Below are 16913 nucleotides of genomic sequence, written 5' to 3' on the forward strand. Positions count from 1 at the left end.
CTTTGCCCTTTCCTAGGATTTTCAGACTCTTTCATAATTCCCTTTTTTCCATTGGATGCCCAGGTTAACAAACAAATAAGTGGGTGGCAATTTCAAGCACAAAGGTAAGCTGCAGGCAGTCCTTTCTTGTTAATTTGGTTTTCACTGTTTTCATTCATGTAATTGTAGCAGGTAAGTTGAGGTCAAGAGTTTATGCCAGGGAAGCAATAAGCAGCTCCTAATTTGTTGTCTTATGAGGTAATTCATGCTACTGTGGAATATTAATGAAGGAACTTGGAAAATTTGCTTTTGGTTAAATTAAAATGAAGAGAAAGAGGTGTGCAATTATGACCAAAAGTGCTACAACATGCTGCTCCTTGCACATTCGGTGCAAAACTCCCTGTCCCATGCTCTCGTTTCTGGATAACTAGCAAAATCTAAAAAGATTATACCATGCCTCAAAATGTGATGTGCCATGTTGAATGCTCAAGTATCTGTGGATAAGTGGGAAGAAACGTATGGCTGAGATTATATTTTAGATACTGTCGAGTAATTTGAAGGAACAAATCTTATTTTCTTAGATTGTACCTCTGGTGTAAATTGTAAGCCCCTGACTAAATCTCATTTGCTATGCAGAAGCTAATGGCAACCTGAAGTGCAGCAGCAGTGCTATTAGTCCCTAGTTTCCCAGCTCTGGTACTGTCTTGCTATAAATTTTGTTTATTTTGATTTCAGCAAAATGCTTTATGGTAAACAAAGAGAGGAATACAGGGAGTGAGCTATTTACCTACAGTGGATATAGATTTATACACAAAGTTAGAGTTCACCTCTGGTTTATCTCCCTTTACCAGTAAAAATATGTAATCTTTTTAAAGACAGTGCCTAGGTATCCTAGATACTCAAATTCAAAACTAGTATAGCAGAATAAAAAGCTGATTTCCCGATAGAAGATAAAAATTATCTGGTTTTCTATTTTACCTTTTTGTAAACACTTAAAAAAGAAAGAAAGAGAAAAAAAGAAAAGAGAAAACAAAAAACCTATTTCAGACTATTCAGAGCCCCTAGTTTACATTTTTCTAAAATATTAAGAAATAATTTTCCATTACTTGATTACAAACTTCCAGCTGCTCCTTTGCCTCCTTCTTAAATACTCTCAGCTTTTCTGTCTCTGCTTTCCTAAACCTTTTGTTCTTAGCTCACTGAAATTTCAACCTGTTAAATTCGTCTGCTTTAAACTACTCCAGACTTAACGTTTCTGTGTTTTGCAACTAACTCTATGAAGTTAAGTGCCAGTCTGTATTAAGGAGGATTACTCTTGTGACTAATGCCAAATTCAAGTGCAAAATAGGATGCTGCACTTCAGTTTCTCTTGTGTAGTTTGAGGCTTTTTGTTGTATCACTTTTGTAAAATGTTTCATTAGTTCTAATTCAGAAAAGTTTGGTTATCTTCTGGTATGTAGAATGTATAATTTTTTAAAAGCTTAATTGAAACCTATTGTTCATAGTACACAGATGTTGTCATAACCAAATTTTAACAGTATGCCATGATTGAGAGTATTTGTAAAACACAATAAACTTCCTCTTTCCTGAAGTTCTCACAGTTGAAGAGGCCTTCAGCGTGTTCTCATTATAAAGAATTTGGTATTGTCCCTCCATCTTGTGCATCACCAGGTTTTCACTGTTGGTAGAGCTTCCACTGCAGTTGCCTGTGCCGCTTACATTTCAGTAGCTGCAATTTGTGCTCACCATTATCAAAACGAAACATGCCACGTACCTCCTCTGGCAGCTATCCATCCTTTTCGGGGTGTGTATTTGTTTAATTGTTTGGGGTTTAGTGTTTGTTTTGCCCCTCTCCACCCCTAAGTTGGCCCTAAGTTTTTATTTAAACGTTTCCTGTCTCACAGTTGTTAAGAAATTTCCATGGACTCTTAATAAAGCTCTAAACTTACTGAAGCTGTTATGTCACAGAGCCCTCAGAAGAGCATGCTATTTACAGCTCAGGCTGTGTTGTGTGTTAGGAGGTACAGTATTAGCCACTTACGGGCTGGCAGAGTTGTTAGATGGCAATCTGACTCCCATGGAAAATTGTAGCATTTTTTCCCCTTTTATAACGATTTTTGGTGAGTCAAAGTTGATAAATACATTCCTATATTTGAATGTGTACACAGGTTACTGTCTCCTGACTGCCCATGGTAGGTCTGAGAATATATTCCTTTCTCCTTCACTGTGTCCCTACTTAGATGACATCTGAAGCAGGTCATGGAAAAGAAAGCAAGCTGAAACGTGACCAGAGTGCACAGGCTACAACATATCCAAGTCCCTTGGCAAATTTCAGAGGCTCAGGTTTACCTTAAGTGTTGCTGAACACTTCAGCAGAAGTGAAAATCTGGTTGTTTTTCTCAGTTTTGCAAGTATTGGAACAGGATTTTCTTTCTGTCACCAGTAGGGACATGGTGTAACATCAAACTACAAGTGTGATACCTGCCAGTGAGACTAAACAGAAATCTATAAAGAGAAATAAATTTTGGGGCTCTGCTTATATTGAACTGGAAGACGTGAGAATAATTTTGAAAAAGAAAATGAACAATTCCTGGCTTTTGGTATTAAAAATCGTACATTTTAAGGACAAGACTAGTGATTCCCAATGAAGGTAAAAGCCTGCCATGAATTTGAAGTTGATGGGCTAACCAAAAAACTGATAGTGCTGTGAGATCTTGGAGACTTCCAAAGTAATAGTGACTGTAAGGCAGTCTCCCTTTTCACAGGCCACTTCTGAAAACGGAGCTGGCAGCTCCATATTAGCTATTTTGCAGAGGTTTCTAGTACAAGGAGAATTGGACAGACTCATGATCTCAGGAAAATACTGCTGTGTTCTTCAGAGTCAAGGTGGGGTTACCATGGGTAGACTTTTTATTGTGCTACAAAACCTAAGCATCAGCAATTCCTGATGTTTTGGGCCTTTTTCCTTTTAGTTACCAGTCATAAAGAGAGACCTTTTTTGTCCCTCCTGGAGCCTCTCTCTGTGCTGCTTATCCTAAAAAGTGGGAATTAATGTCCTTTATCCATCTGGACAAAGGGAGGAAACAAATAAATGCAAATAGCAAGAAATAAAAATAGCAATACTGTAAAATAGCAAGAGACCAACAGGCTTCCCCTCCAAGACGCACAGAGGTTTTGTGGATTAAGAAGTGGACTCCCACTTCTTTTCTCTGGTGTCATTTAGACCCAAAAGAACATGGAGAAGTTTTGCCATTGCTGCTACAATAAGTGAGATGGCTGTACCATGGGGCGTTATCTGGCAGCATTTAAAGAGCCACGGTACTAGCCTGAGCAAGTTATTAATCCCAATGTGGGAGCAGCTGGCGTGCCAGTTTCTTTGATTTTATCTTTTTTTTTATTATTTTTAATTATTATTTTCATTTATTTACACATTAGACCTGTTGGGCTAGGATCTAAGTCTCAATCCTCTCTTTTGTTGGCAAAAAAAAGATAATTAATTTCTTCCAGAAATTTTTCAGGGAGGAATGTGTAAAAAAAGAATTATTTAGGAAGTATTCACAATGAAGTTGAAAACACCTACCCCTTAAATAAATAAACAAAATAGCCTCAACATGCAAATAACCTGAGACCACACACCTGATGGAGCATTCCCCATGTTCCATTCTCGCTCTCCAATTGACAGCTCCAGGGGCACCTGCTATACACCTCAACACAGTGTTCCTCCTTTCGGCAAAGTAAGATCCCTCGCTTTACCCTGCCATACCGCGGCTCACAAAACAGGGTATACGCCAGCTCACGCGCTTCAAGCCTGGGAAACTTCCCCTGTGCCAGCGCGGAGACCCGCGGGACGGGGGGCGGAGGAGGGTCCGGCGGGGCCGCCGGTTCCCGCGCTGCCCCCCCCCCATGCTCCAGCCGCAGGTGGAAAAAGGCCGCTCGTCCCCCTCCCCGCAGCCCGGCCTCCCTCGCCGCCGCGGGGGCGCTCCGCACCTGTGCGCGGCGCTCCGCGGCCGCGCCGCCCGGCAGCCGGGGGCGCTCTGCGGCGCCGGGGCGGCGAGCTGGGGGCTCCCGGCGCCGGAGGCGGCGCGGCGGCATCCCCATCCTCCTCCTCCTTCTCCTCTCCTCCCTCCCTCCGCCTCCTCCCTCCCTTCCCCCGGGCGCCCTCTGCACTTTCTTCACGAACCACCCTCGTAGGCAAACTTTGATGGGGAACCTCGCACAGCGCTGGAAAAATGCCGGTTATGAAGGGATTACTGGCACCCCAGAACACCTTCCTCGACACCATCGCCACCCGGTTTGACGGCACACGTGAGTCCGGGCTGGGGCAGCGGGCGTCGGCTCCGGGCGCCCAGAGGAGGGGATGCGCGGGGGGCACTGTGCGTGCGGTGGGAGCCTCTTCCCTCCCCTCCGCCCTCCGGGGGTTTCCTTGGCACCAGAAGCCGGCAACGAGGAGGGGGAAGCGAGGGAGCTCACAGCCTCTCCCGCTCTCCTGCTTGGCTTCTCCGCGGCTTTGTAGGTGAGGAGGGAGCTGGGTCCCCTCTCCCCCTCCTCCCCTGCGCGGGGGCTCCGGGAGGGTCGGGGCCAGGGCGAGCCGGGCTGCCGCTGGAGCCAGGATCTCCGCAGGAAAGTTGTGTGCTGGGCAGGGGCTGGGGCTTCCCCTCCCGCCCTTGGCAGCCGGGAGGCTGCGAGGGAACGGCAGGCTTCAGCGCCCGGGCAGGCTCTGCTATTAAATCTCCCTAAAAGCTGGATTCCCTTAAGTCGGGCTCAGCAGCGGCAGCAGCTGTTGCAGGGTGTTGGAGGGAGGGAGGAAGGGCCCTCCGGCGGCAGCGGCGTCCGGCTGCAGCACCATGGACGGGTCCCGGCCCCACGCGTGTCCCGGCGGGGCTCCGCTCCGCTCCCGGCCGCGGGGGGCTCCTCCCGCCTCGGCCCCGCTCGCAGCCACCTGCCAAGGCGCCGCTTTAACGTGCGGAGCCGCCTGCCGTGCGGGAAGTTGGCTTGCTCCCCTACGAGTGTGGGTTAGGAGTTGGCTGTGTCTTGAGTTTCGTTTCTTAACGGAGCTCATTTAAAAAAAAAAAAATAATAAAAAAAAAGAAGTTGGGGAGCAGATTTGGGCCAAAATGAACTCCCTTCTTTTTAATTTCCTTTAAAAAAAAAAAATCCAGACATCCCAAGTGGAAGAAAAATGAACCCAGATTTGAGTTGCTGACAGCTTGTTTCTTGACCAAAACCGTTGCTTTCTAATGGGCTTTATATCTTCTTGATTATGTATCTATTGGCATTTTGTCAACGGCTCAGTTAGTGTGCGATTAAGACAACTGAGCTGTGATTGCTGTATCAATAAGTTGTAAAATGTCAAGAAAATTATATAGTCACTGGGATCAAGTGCAGAGAAGCACAGGACTGCGTTTTAACGGCTCTGCTAGTCTGAGCATACATAGCTAATTATGATTCAGTGCTGCAGGTAATTGATACTTCCTTATAAAGCAATCCCTCTTAAGACTACTTTAGATGTACCTTTAAATGCCTTCAACTACAGCACTCAGAATCTTTTTCACCCATCCTCCACCCTTTTATTTCTCTAAAGCATATGGGTATTATTTACTGCCTGTTGAAGCATGCAGCTCTAATAGGAGTTTTGTTGCTGATATTGTCATTTGCCAGAAAAAACAGTCTTCCCTGCTTTGTGCTCAGGACCCTCCCCCTGTACAATGGCTTCCTTTCAAGGGATGGAGCACACAGCCTGTGACCTGTACACACAAACATTTCACATATTCTGTATTATTCTTCAAAGATCCAATTTAGCAAGTGACACTAGTGATGACACGCAGGTCTTTTATTTAATAAACACTAGAAAAACATCTAATCCTCATGTTCTCAATGACACCAACAGACAAGTGTGGTAGAAAGTTTATTGCTTAGCTGAATTCTATAGCCAAAGGTAGCTGCTTCTTTTTTTTTAAAGACATAACGCTACTAACCTTCATGAAGTCAATTGGGCCAATCTTTCCTTAAACAAGAAGAAACAGACCCCAGTGTCTTACTTTGAAATCTCAAATGCTAACAGCTCATCTACGTTTTCCTAGGATGTAATTGAAGAAGAATGTAATTAAGTATTTAAGTACCTCAAGAAAACACAGCACACTATATTTTGTTACAGGCAGTGAATTTTTTCTTTTTTTTGGTTAGCATTTCAGAATATGGCTTAAATATTAAGCAGGCCTAATCTGGAAGTCATCATTATATGATTATCAGTATATGAAATATTCCCAGAAGTTCACAGGGTAGAATTTTTATGAACGAAGTATTCTTACATCTAATAATATTTGGAGGATGGTACTATTCTATGGAAAACTGGTAGCACGTCTCTTAATTTAAAGGGTAACATAACAGAGTATTAGGGTCAAATGGTGAATCAACTTAATGTTTTCCTGAAGCAAAGTTATGCATACCAATCCACATCATAGCTCAATTTAAAACCTTCAGAAATAGCTCATCTCCTTTGTTGCTTTGAAACGACATATTTTTTCCTTTAAAATGATAGATTTAAATATAAAAATATTGATTCTTTAACTGACAGATTTTTTTTTCGCATAAAGATATGCAATTTTGCAAAATGCGTGTACATATCTGAGCATCAAGTAGAAAAATTAGAGCAAGTTTTGTTTTCATTTAAATTGTCCAGGTGGTATTACTGAGACTGAGATTGTTCAGGTGGCTAAAGCTAGAAGTAGTAGTGAAGGCTCATCCTCCCAGGCATCGGTCTCATGTCTTACTAGTTTTATAGGTGATACAGTCTGTGAAAGGGGTAGAACTGATACATGGCAGTGAACCTGAGGCTGTTTCATAAACTACTGTGACCTCATGCATGACGATATTTAAATGCTAAAATAAGGGTTTGTGTCAAAGGGCTTTTTTTTTGGTGGTTGTTTTAAAATAGTCTGTAGTTAACAGACCTCCTTTCATTTTAAGCCTCTGGGAAGGATATATTATGTTGTCATCAGTGATAGACTAATCCACCAATGCATCTTTAATCCAGAGGAGGGATAATTCTAATTCTGGGCAGCAGTGCAAGAAAGGATTCCAGATAATATTAAAAAATATGCTTTGCTTTGCACAGAGCTCTTCAAAAATTCATTCATACAAGTGTGTTAATTTTACTATTGTGATGGTTTATGTCTAATTGGCAATTAAAAATCACACGATGAAAAAACTGCATGTCTCAAAAATGCACAGATAACAACTGCTTGACAGGTACTTCAGCTGCTTGGAATTCTTACGGTAGATATTCTGTATTGTTATGTTACACACTCTTATTCTTTACAGATCAAACCAGTGAGTATATGCTAAACGGAGAGAATTAGATTAATGTTGGGGTGACTCTTAGCTGTGCAGATGATCCCAGAGATCTCCTTCTGCAAAGTTCCCATCACCTGTGTTGCGTATGTGGAAGAACAGCATTAAGGGTTTGCCTATCTGCCTTTCGAAGACAGAGCTTTTGAATTGGCCTATGTGCAATTATACCTTCACCTTCTTTCTGTCTTTTCTATTCCTGACACCTTAAAGTCAATGTTTTCTCAAAGGGCTCCCCATCCCAATAACTAAGCACCAGGTTATCCAAACGCTTTTTGCCCCCTCTGTTAACAATGTGTTTACGCGGTTATCACTCATTCAGAAAACAAACGTGCATGTTTTCAAGTTACTAAGTTGTGGTCTGGGTGTTTGCTTTTTTGTTTTGGGGTTGGTTTTCAAGACAAAACATTATTTTCAAGTGTGAAAATATTTCTAATATAAGCCTATAATTAAGCCCCCCCATCATTATGAAATTAAGTGTCTGAAGTGAATTACTTCGCTTCAAGCATTTGAATGGAAAATTTGTACATTTTTGCTTCTCAAACCCATTTAGATTAGAAGAAGCACTCAGAAGTGGTTGCATCGTAGAAAATAATGTTCTATTGCTTTCTCTCTCTCACACACATGCAAGCACGCATATATATATATATATAAAGAATTTGTATTGTGTATGTACTATTTATTTATTCAAATAGATAAATCCACACCAGAGGTGGGCTTTTTCTGCAAATTTGTGGTACTTTCTCAGAAAGAAAAGCTAAAAGAGATTCAGCAAATGGCATCATTAATTTGTATTTTACAAAGTACAACAATTTTGTGTATGGTCATACTATAAAATGACAGCTGAAGTTCTATAATTATCTCTTGTGTCTATCAAATATGATCAGTTTCCAAATAAATGTGTACTTCCAAATCCTTATTAACAATCTTGTATGATCAGTCTAATATTAAGATCAAGCTGAGCTGTTCCCTTCTTGCTCACTGTCCATGGTGATAATTTGATAATTTGCTATTTGTAGAACAACTTCTACACTCAGATTTGTTTTCCAATTAAAAACTTGCTCAAGTATTAACAAACAGACCTTTGTACCTATGCAGCAATTTTCATAACTTTTTTTGATCCTTACCAATCACATGGATTCAGTTCTCCAGTTGCTTTTGTTACCCTTGAGGGGTGGTCAGAAGGTACCCGATGAGAACATACAGATTTAAGTATATCAAATTTGGTGTCAGTGTGCTGCCGGTGGCATCGTGGTTAGAAACATGTTGTCTCCTTGGAATAATCAGCAGTTGGTACAGAACTGAAAGCCTTTGTATACAGTGATCTTCCCAGATTGCAGGGGCAGATAGCTTGCATTACTCCCCAGCTCTCTGCCCCAGCCACCCCCATCATTTGCTTTTCATGCTCTTAAACAAACCGGTGAGGTCTGCCAGGTTGAGCCAACGCACTATCGCTTTCTGCAGCTTTCTTGTCAAATTCTGTGTCTCGTTCTGATTGAATCCTATCCTCTCTAGACTAGTCAATGTGCTGCTTAATCATAACATGGTTATCACAAAAATGTCAAAGGCAGCAAAGCCCTTCTTGGCTGCTGATGCTACTCAGCGTTTCTCCCCCAAACAGGCTTAAGGAATTGCAGCAGTGTCAGGTGTAGGGAAACAATGGCTGAGTTTTCCAGGGGAAGAATGTTATTGATCAGATTCCAGGATCAAAGTGGTCCACCTCCCGAAGACAAAAGCCTGTAACCAAAAAAGGGTGAAAGACTCAAACTATGGTAAGCACTGATCAACATTAAAGAGTCTCCCAAGAAGTGGCAGTGGAAAAGCTGGTGGCCTGTCAAACTTCCCCTCTGAAGGAGTGGAGGTGTGGTGAAGGTGGTCTAGTTCTTTCTGATAGAGATCTAGTAAGCCAGCCAGAGGGAAATTTCCCAAGATACATATGTAGTTGGTCTTCTGTTATGCAGACTCCTTTTGCCCTTTTGCTTAAATCCTTGAATAAGTACTGTGTTGTTTTGAATGAATCATGTTTTTGTTACTGTCAACATAAAAAAAAAACTTGCTTGTTCTCAGCTCAGACCACAAAGAAAGAAAACGCTTTCCTTTCTGTACTTGTCTCTGTAAGATGTGGCCTGTGTTGCAGCTCACTGTAGCTCTGTTACTAAAAAAAGGCAAATATGATTTTGAATATAAACCAAGGGTCAGATGTTGGAATTTGTGTTGTGCTGTTTGCTCTTTACGGGAAGTAACCAAAAGGCTAGATTAAGCAGCTACTTGAAAAATCTTTTCCTCTTCTTTTGGCGCAAGTGTTGGGGGTGTAGAACCTCATAATTTAATTTTGTTTTATTTGGATGATCTTTGCTTTCTGCAGCTATAGTAACTTCTAATTCTAAATTGAGCTGAGGTTGGACCTGAAAGACACAGCATTGGAGGGATTCAGAGGCATCTTGAGATGACATTTCTTAATTAATTCCTGAGTTCTGGTCCTAAGGATCTGGTTCAAGGAAAAAAAAAGTGTGCAGGTGCCAGTTTTAATATCCAGTCACTGGATTATTCTTTAAAATCATGAAAATTCATTGTTACTGTATGTTTTATTCAGAAAGCATGTTATTGCTAGATAAAATACTGATGTATTTGAATTGTCAGGTGGTGTTCTCTTGTTTTTCCTCTAGACAGAAATAAGTTAGAATCCCAATCCTGCAGCACATCCATTCAGAAGGCGATGTAACTCATTAAGCACACCACTTTTAAGTCTAAGGTTCCAGGTTAAAGCTTATAAATGTGAAGTCAGACTAGTAGCCCACACTGTTATTTCAGAAGTAAATGCTGTATTTTAATTCAGGATGAACATTTGAAACATAAGAGTAGAAAAGAGTCATTAAACAAGGGATTTTTTTTTCCTGAATAATACAATAATATTATCCTCACTATTGTTTCTGGGTAGAATTTTTTATGTGAGTCTAAGAAACCTGATACTCAGTGCAGTGATCAAAACAATTCTCTGTATTTGAAGTGATATATATTTGAATGAATGTATGGTTTGTCAATGGATTACGGAAGAAACTAGAGGGTTTCTAAATCTTAGATGATTATAAGGATTCCCACTAGAGATGTTCTATAAATCTACTCTCTTTTTCTTATCCAGATGTATGATACTATTTTCTTCTCTGATAAAATTTCAGTGAGTAAATAGGTTTGCTCTGAAAATAGATTTATCTTATTGTCATCACTGCATTTATACATTCTACTTCTATTTTATCCTATTTTTATTTTGTTTATGCAGGTAGCAATTATATACACATTCCCAATCTTTTTGGATGCAAAGAAAATATGGTCAGAGTATTTTTCAGGGCAACAGAACATTAGAAACACAACATAAACACTGCCTCAAGCACATGTAGAAGTTTAAGCAAATATATGTGCATGAATATATTACAATAAAGCATTAAAGGTATGGGTTTACAGAACACTAACTACTTTTAGTACTATTCTGATGCAATGTATTTTTGAAAGGGAAGTTGCATGTATTTTGTCAGCTTTAGCCTGGAAAAGGTGGACACAGGCAACTGCTACCGTAGTTCTGTGTTTTGATGAGACAGCTTACCTTACTTTGTGTTAAAGTGACTAGAAGTAAAGAGCAATTAAGGAACAACCTGCTCCCAAAGTAATGTTGTTTCCTGCCCACTCAATCTAAAAATCAATATATAATAAAGAGAGAAAAAAGAAAAGGGGGAGGAATAAAGACACAAAAACATTCTTAAACTGCAGACGGGAGACAGACTTCCTCAACAGTAAGAAAAGTCATCTTTTAGAGTTTCTCTTGCCAAGTGCTTCTGGCTCCTTCTGTTTTCTGGGATTGATAATAGTACTCAAAGGCTTTGGAACAGGTGTTGTTCTTAAAATACAAGCATATTCAACATTAAACTTGACATTACATATCTTCTGAGCATCCCTAAAGCTTAATGCTGGGCTGCCAATCGTTTCAAAGACAGCTGAAGACAATTGTATTATGGAGAAACACCTCATCTTCCCCGTTCGTCTTAGGTACAGGACTTTTTTTAAGAAATGTCATCCACTATTTTATGATGCAATGATTTGCCCCTTCTCAAGGAAGGGTGGTTTGTTTGATGTTGTGGGTTTTTTTGTTTGTTTGGGTTTCTTTTTTCCCCTCCTCAGGAGTCATCAATTCTATTTTCAGTGGCTGCTTAAGACTGGGTCTGGAGATTTCTGATCCCCTGAAAGAAACACAGGTTGAGTCAGTTGTCCCTGGGTCTTCAAGAGACACTTTTCAGCAGAACATATTTTTGAGAGTTCACGGCCAGTTTAATTATTTTCCATTAATGTGTTTTCATCAGATTATATAAAAAGCATTCAGAATTCTGCTGTATTTTTGTCCTTAAAGTAGCACTGCTTCTTTGTGAAGATCAGTGAACTCTGATAGGAACACATTTATTCTGTGTGAAGAAGAAAGCTTATGAGCAGTAATGAGGATAGCCAAGGGAACTGTCCTAAAAAACTTCCAAAATGCTCCCTCTCAAGCAGAATGAAGGAGGTAACTGGTTCTGTAGCTGAGTTTGTCCATCTTTGAGAAATTAGGAAAAGTACAAAATTCTGTGAAAAACCTGGATGGTAATGGCAGTGGTTCTACTTGTCTTCTCAGTAATGGCAAACTGGCAACATGCAAAGTAATTTTTTTGGTCAAAATGAAAGAAAATAAAGCCCAATTTAAAAAATTTCTGGCCTAGCTCTACTTTCAGTGAAGCCGATGTGAAATTTATTTCTGTCATGATAAAATTTTTTACTTCAGTGAGAGCAGACGTGTTCAGATACAACTTTTACTGTGGTGTTACAGAATTTTGAAAATCCCTGCGACAGCTTTTAATGGCTTTGCAGCTAGAGACTTTCTCTTTCTTAGAGTGACTGTAGATGTATCCTGCTGAGCTCATTGTAATTGTATCAGTATCTTATTTAGGTAAATGAACAAAGAGTCCGACCCAAGACCTTAAATGACCTTTCCAATTAGTACCTTAGCTTTTCCTATTTTTTTCTAGTAATGGTATTCCAAAAATATTCATGCACTAAGTATGAAAACTTTTCTTTAGTATCAAGCACAAAATAGAAATGCAGAAACTCCTTATGTCAGTGTTTCAGGAAATATGAATTTATATACTATTCAGAATAAAAATGAAATAGCAGGAAATTATCTCCTTTAGAATTCACAGTATTTGTCAAATAGTAAAAAGAATTTAACAAGTTTTAACAGAGAAAATTATTCATAGATCTAACAAATAGGAAAAATCTGTTGTCAAAAAGTGATTAAATATTTTTTGTAATGGATCAGTAATAAAAATGTAAATACATCCATTCAATGAGTCTGGGTTAGACCTTTCTTGTGTCAAAAGAAGAAATGGAAGAAAACCAACTGTGATACAATTTAACTTGAGTTTTCTTTAATAAATACATTTGATCTATTGTTGCTTTTTAATTTTACCATAAAGAAAAAATAATGCAAGAGGTCTTGTTTACAGTAAAAGAATTAAATGTCAGTATTTAGATGTATTATCTTTGGGGTGGGGGGGTGGGGGGGATGTAGGCAGTTTTGAGGTATTATTATAGAAAGCTGTAATTCTTCCCTTTTGAAGAGAAAACAGCTCCCAGCATGCCAGCATTGAAAACACTTTTTCTTTAGGCATTACTTACGACTGCTAGGAGTCAACGTTCCAGCTCTTAGGGCTTTTAAGGGTTGAAAGTTGCCAGGGTTATTTTGCTTTTCCTTCAGTTTGAACCTATAGAAATACAGGAAGATTCATCTGGACAGCATGGACCTGAAACTCATTACTACAGCTTTTTTTTTTTTGGTGCCCTTTGCATTTCGCCTTCTATCTCCCTCAACAGCTTGTTACGATACGTGACTAGACATCTTTATCCAAATGTATGAAAGAGAACTCTAAGCTCGTCATTTTGTCATTTATTTAATTTTTACAACAACAAAATTGTCCTAAGGCAAATAGCTTGATCGTCCCCACCCCACAAATTTCAGCTATCTCCTATGATGAGAAGAGTATGTTTTTGCATAAATTGTGCCTTTTCTCATATTTTGGAATTAATGACAAGAAACATAACGGAATATTGTAGTTATATAGGAAAATATCTTTGTAGGAGGAACACTTCCCTGTGGAGGATAAAACACCTTCTTTGGTGGGTAAAAGAACTTCATTAAATCAATAATAATCACAGTTTATCAACAATAAGATTTTTTTTTTAATTCAAATGAAACTACACAATATTTTAATTTACGTCTTCCTTTTGAACATATGATTTAAGCTTTTGCGATAACACAGTAAATGCAGTTAGTAAACTGGATTGTTTCTTGACTGAGTTGAAAGATCTTGAGGCTAGGAGTTTGGACTTTTCCACTTCAAGAACAGTGGGAAGAGGCATGCACCTTGTGAAATCTACAGTTACAGAACCATATGTTAGGCATTTCAATAATTAAAATGTCAATGTAGAAAAGTAGAGTTAATATTTATTAATGGAAGAGGTTGAGCTACATATTTGCCAAGAATAAGGGAAGTTAACAGGACCATTGATTTCCAGAGGAAAATACATAGCTATAGGTTGTGACTGTTTTACTGAGGTAGTAACTGGGCAGCCTGGAAGAGAAAAGGTGAGAGAATAATGCAGTTAGACACTATATTTTGGGGGCTATTCAAAGTATTACTGTGAACTAGTGTTTGTGATTGTAAACTATATTGTGTCTTTAATGGCCCTGTTTTAAATGGAGCCATGATACAGTACAATATACCCAAGTTACTTCTGAGTCATGCTCAAGAGCTGCTTCTGCATTGGAAACAGAAAGCAGGATGCATTAGACTTCCCGAATCTCTTTACCTTTTTATGTTTTTACAGAAATATTTACCTAAGCTTTTTTTTTAAAGTAAACTTACGTAAGATTTTTAGAATTCATCAGGAGAGTGGCTCTGCTGATACTGCCTTGCAGAGTATGCGTCTGAGAGTGGTGTTAGAACACAACATGCTCCATACACCTGTTACCAACAAATTCTTGCCTGGAACTAGGCAGACAATAGCCCTTACACTGAACTACTTTGAGTCCTTCGCTAAGGAAAAGGGTGGTAGGCTTGGCTACCTCACGTCAGTTATATGGACTCATTGCAGCGCAGTATGAGACAAAAGATGGAAGAGTCATCCTTTCCACACTTACATGTGTGCTAAAGGTTGTGCTGGTTACAGCCTACTTCTAGATTTTTCTTCTGGTAGCGTGCAGGTCTGCACCCATCTATTTCCGATAGCTTGGGCAACCCTATATATATAAGAGCTTGTAATCTTTCCCCTCTTTCAATCTGTGATATTTGTCTTCAGATTCATTAGCAATTACAGATAATTATTTGTTAACTCATTTTCATATCTCTAGCCAGTAGCCATAAGTGATGTGAATTTTGAAATACATCTCCTTTAAAAGGTATTAAAAGCCTTAAGTAAAAATAGATTATAAGTGACCTTAAGTACAAAAATGATTTTTAAAGTTTTAATTACAGGATGAACTGGAGCGGTGAATGGTTTTCAGAGGGAAGGGCTAGTCTTTTGTGGTAAAGTGTAGAGTCATCTTTAGCTAAGAAAGAGAAAAGCAGGGAGGAGCTGCGAAGCAGCAGTGGTTGACTGATGGGATTGCTCAGTGAGCAGCAGGTAGTTCTTTGGAATGAACTAAATGGCAGTAACACTGTGGGAAGCTTCACTTTGGTGCAGGTTATGGCCAGGGAAATGTTACTGTGAATGAGTATAGCTGCAAGAGGATTAAAAGCACTGTCTTCTCTCTTTCAGAGAACAAATTACCTGTGGTCCTACATAGCACTTGGTGGAAAGCCATCTGGCAGTCTTGGGTGTCATAAGCCAAAGTGTCTTCATGATTTAAATGATTTAAAGTCATCATTTCATTGTATTGTAACTTCTAGCTGGTTGATATGCAGCAAGGAAACAATCAATTAAAAGAAACTTAGGTAGCCGGCTTGGTGAAAAAGCACAATAAGGATTGACTATGGCAATTTGGTTTGTTTCTTTTGGTTCTTTACTTTTTATAAATGACAACCTTTATAAATGACTGCTTTCATAAACAGAATGAGGAACCAGGTTTTTTGTTTGTTTTAACTGATTTTAGGTATTTTATGCGTGGATGACTGGTTAGCACGTAATCTTATTTCTTCATAAACTTGCATATATTACGTCCGAAATTCTGCTGTGGTTCCCATGTTTGCCAGCTGTCCTGACCCTCTCCCAGAAGTTTCCACTCCTGCTGTCGGGGTGGATCAGATCTGACCAAAGAGCTGCTGAGCAGCTACAGATTGCATCCTGGCAGTGAACAGCCCCAGCTTAACCCCGCGCGTGGGACTGTGAATTACAGCGATTCAGTGCTGCTTCCCCAGGCAGCTGATCGATCCCTGCAGCAGAGACAGCAATCAGCAAGAGTCAGGATGGACAGGTGGAAATTACTGCAGACATTTCATCTCATTAGTCATAATTCTTAGACAAATAAAACAGGCAGCTGTTGAGCTGTTTTCATACTGTTATGAGCAGGATCCAGATGGGGACCTGGGGTTTTGGTTCCAATTGCAACTCCGTGCAAATAACCGAAGCAGATAGCGGAAGCAGTAACTCTTGGAGAAATGCACAGAGACTTTGTTGCCTGCCCCCAGTTGGAGCTATCTGAATTGCTCTTTTTTGCTTGCTTTTGTCCTAACTAAACAAAATAATTGCATATTGGAGATATGTTCCCTTTTGATCCCAGCAGTATAATCAGAAAAGCAGTTATATCTCTGGACCTTTCAACACTTTGTATTTCAGGTATGATTATAAATACAGAAACAGATATGCAGATGATAACCTGCTTTAATTACAGGAGAAAACACGCTCCAGTTAGGAGAAGTAGTTTGCGTATTCATCTTTCTGCTGAAGAGTCTTCTGGGAACGATGGCTTGAACTGTCAGGACAGCTGCAGGCCTTCTGTTTGTGTCTTTTGTGGTGAATAATTCTGACATTACTAATTTCTGCTGTCTTTTTTGTGGGTTTGGTTTTTAAACATAAATACTCATAACCTGACGTGGTATGAAGCTCACCTGAAATATAACAAATTGCTGAAGTAAGGACATTAATATAAATAGGTATGATCACTCACAGAAATCATGAAACAAGGAAAAGTTTTCTTACAAGACAGACAAATGTCAGAGGGGGAAAAGAAAAGCGACCACTATATGCATCGTAAGTAAGGTGCAAAGTATAGGTAAATTATCCAACTGACAGTCTCACAAGTGACAAGTGAATGGTACAAGGAGTGTCCTTCCAGGGAAGCAGGAGCCCAAATTCAGGGAATTATCAGCCACAAAAATAAATAAATAATCTGGAACTGCAGTCACTCGTTCACCTTTTACCCTTATTCTGTTTTTTAAAACACATTTCCCTTTATGAATTCTCTGCAAGCAGTGTCTTCCCACTGAAAGGAAGAAAGACAAAAGCCAGAAAGCCCAACAGCAGAAATACCATATGATCCACACCATGATGGATAGCTCCTAATAAGCCTAGTT

General features: G+C 39.7%; 1 protein-coding gene across 1 annotated transcript in view; it reads left to right on the forward strand.

Annotated features, from left to right (window-relative positions):
* The first annotated feature begins 4208 nt into the window (after nt 1-4208).
* KCNH8 (potassium voltage-gated channel subfamily H member 8) overlaps nt 4209-16913 on the forward strand; it is a 207724-nt gene continuing 195019 nt past the window's right edge. The window contains exons 1-2 of the mRNA XM_075085701.1: nt 4209-4361; nt 4493-4987. Coding sequence (XP_074941802.1) covers nt 4209-4361; nt 4493-4987 — 648 coding nt within the window. The remainder of the gene's footprint in view (nt 4362-4492; nt 4988-16913) is intronic.

This window comes from Phalacrocorax aristotelis, chromosome 2 (genome assembly GCF_949628215.1).
Source record: "Phalacrocorax aristotelis chromosome 2, bGulAri2.1, whole genome shotgun sequence".
Taxonomy (NCBI): Eukaryota; Metazoa; Chordata; class Aves; order Suliformes; family Phalacrocoracidae; genus Phalacrocorax; species Phalacrocorax aristotelis.